The sequence below is a fragment of the Capsella rubella genome, unplaced genomic scaffold, assembly GCF_000375325.1.
Source record: "Capsella rubella cultivar Monte Gargano unplaced genomic scaffold, Caprub1_0 scaffold_5, whole genome shotgun sequence".
Classification (NCBI taxonomy): Eukaryota; Viridiplantae; Streptophyta; class Magnoliopsida; order Brassicales; family Brassicaceae; genus Capsella; species Capsella rubella.
The window spans coordinates 6,132,815-6,135,527 of NW_006238919.1; the positions used below are offsets into that span (position 1 = coordinate 6,132,815).

General features: G+C 36.6%; 2 protein-coding genes across 2 annotated transcripts in view; both read left to right on the forward strand.

Moving 5' to 3' along the window:
• Nucleotides 1–1,719, forward strand: part of LOC17887535 (probable disease resistance protein RPP1) — a 5,395-nt gene extending 3,676 nt beyond the window's left edge. Inside the window, 2 exon segments of the mRNA XM_006293227.2 lie at nucleotides 67–199; nucleotides 479–1,719. Of these exon segments, the coding sequence (XP_006293289.2) occupies nucleotides 67–199; nucleotides 479–1,719 (1,374 nt within the window).
• The window catches only part of LOC17887200 (probable disease resistance protein RPP1), a 50,913-nt gene that overhangs the window by 11,118 nt on the left and 37,082 nt on the right, over nucleotides 1–2,713 (forward strand). The window contains exons 6-7 of the mRNA XM_023783514.1: nucleotides 2,021–2,095; nucleotides 2,378–2,455. The gene's annotated coding sequence lies outside the window, so the exon portion shown is untranslated. The remainder of the gene's footprint in view (nucleotides 1–2,020; nucleotides 2,096–2,377; nucleotides 2,456–2,713) is intronic.

Sequence of the window (2,713 nt, forward strand, 5' to 3'; positions counted from 1 at the left end):
AGTTTACAAACTACAACTTTATAAGGTAATCGTATCAACATTTTCTTATTGTGTGTGTCAATGCAGCAATTTAAAAATCTTAGGTGGATGGATTTGTCTTATTCTAAAGATTTGAAAGCACTTCCTGATCTTTCAACTGCCACTAATCTTGAAGAGTTAAATCTCCAAGGATGCTCAAGTTTAGTGCAGCTTCCTTCTTCTATTGGGAATGCAACCAATCTCCGGGAACTAAATCTCTCTAAGTGTTCAAAGATGGTGAAAATCCCTTTTTCTATTGAGAATTTGATCAATCTTCAAAAATTAAAACTCTCAGGTTGCTCAAATCTTGAAGAGCTTTCTTCTTCTATTACCAATATCAAGGAACTAAGTCTCTCTTATTGTTCAAAGCTGGTGAAAATCCCTTGTCCTATTGACAATTTGACCAATCTCGAGGTATTAGACCTCTCTAATTGCTTAAATCTTGTGGAGATTCCCTCACTTAGGAATGCAAATAAACTTGAGGAATTGGATCTTGGTAATTGTTCAAGTCTTGTGAAACTTCCGTCTTCTATCAATGCCACTAATCTCAAGAAATTGACTCTAAGCAATTGTTCTTCTATCGTGGAGCTACCTCATTCTATTGGAACTGCCAAAAATCTCAAGTATTAGAATGTTAGTGGATGTTCAAGTCTCGTGAATCTCCCCTCCTCTATTGGAGATCTCACTAATCTCGAAGATTTGAATCTATCTGACTGCTCAAATCTGGTGGATCTTCCTTCCTCTATAGGGAACCTTCAGCGATTGTATTATTTGACAATGAGAGGATGCTCAAAGCTAGAGGCTCTTCCAACCAACATCAACTTGAAATCTCTCTGGCATCTTAATCTCACAGATTGCTCGCAGTTGAAAAGTTTTCCTGAGATCTCCACACACATTAAGGATCTGTGGCTCACAGGAACATCAATAAAAGAAGTTCCTTTGTCTATCAGGTCGTGGTCTGGTCTTTCTCAGTTTCATATTTCATACTTTGAAAGCCTTAAGGAATTCCCGCATGCTCTTGACATCATCACGGAGCTGCAGTTGAACGAAGATATACAAGAAGTTGTTCCATGGGTCAAGGAAATGTCTCGTTTACGTAAACTTAGACTCCACAACTGCAAGAATCTGGTATCACTCCCCCAATTTTCAGATTCCCTATATGACATAACTGCATACAATTGCCAGTCTCTTGAGAGACTGGATTGTTCCTTTAACAATCCGGAGATACGTTTGAAGTTCATGAACTGCTTTAAACTGAATCAAGAAGCCAGAGATCTCATCATGCACACATCGACTTCGGATTATGCGGTGTTACCAGGTACACAAGTGCCTGCCTGCTTCAATCACCGAGCTACTGCTGAGGGTTCCTTGACAATTAAGTTGAATGAGTCATCTCTTCCCAAATCTTTGAGATTTAAGGCTTGCTTCATCCTGGTTAAAACTAATGAAGAAACGGTTTATGATCATGGTTGGATGTCTGTATATATAAAGATCATGGACAAACAGATTGATCTCGAAGTTCTGTGTAAACTATGCGGCCATTTCATAGATCCACTTTTAACAAAGCATATCTACACATTTGAAGTTGAAGCAGAGGATGTGACTTCCACCGAGCTTCTCTTTCAGTTCGCATCAGGCTATAATGACAACTGGAAGATCGGAGAATGCGGGGTATATCAAATCTTGGAGGTTCAGAGATGATGAGAGCTTCGGAGATGGGAATCGATGGAGGAGGTTAGAAACCCTTATGCCATTTTCGTCTTTAATAATAAGCTTTAATTTTATACAAGATTGTGTAACAGCAAAATTAGAGTTCATCAGAAGAACATCTCTTAATGTGCAGCATCTTAATTAGTTCTTGTAGTCTCATTAGTCAGGCTGTTCGGTCAGTTAATTCTATTAAAAACATCTTAGATTCCTGGTTGATCTGTTTTGTTAGGACAAAGCTCACATGGAAACATGAATCTTGATCTCTCAATTGGTCTACTTGTTTCTTTGACAGGTACTGGACTTGCTTAAAGATGCATGTATGTGAGTCTTCGCTGGATTGTATCAGTTTGAAAAGTTGATGATATATGTAAGTTTACAAGTCTTACTTTGTTGGCGTTGAATCTTGGTTGGTGTTTACCTTTGAAAAACCTAATTGTCATATCATTATCTAAGATAATTATGATTGATTGATAGTGATTATTGGAATTAGCAAGGAACAGTAAGTTTCTCTGCAACTAGCAAAATCTTTTTGAATAACCCCAATTTTTTTTTATTAATCTTTACTGAAATCAAAAGAGGATAATAAAATTCAAACTAAAAAGTACAATAGAAGCAACACTTTACCCACTGTTTGTTTGTGCTCTCACAGTTGGATGATCAAGCATTGATAGAAGTGATGAAGAAACTTTTCAACAACTATAAGAAATAGTCGAAAGAGTAGTATTTGGTAAGGGAGTTGTAGACATCTATACTCAATTATATATAGTTTCTGCAGGAGTAGCTTAGAATATGATCATAAACAGAAATTTTAGGAACTGACTCGAAAAAATATTATATTCAAAAGTAACTAAGAGTTTCTGTGTATTTTTCATGAGCAGGAATTAAAATTTTTTTGTTTGTGGCTAAATGTTTTAGCAAACTCTGGTGTCGAGAATATGTTTTAATGTATGCTCTACTTGTGGGTTGCCAACTATACAGCAGGAAA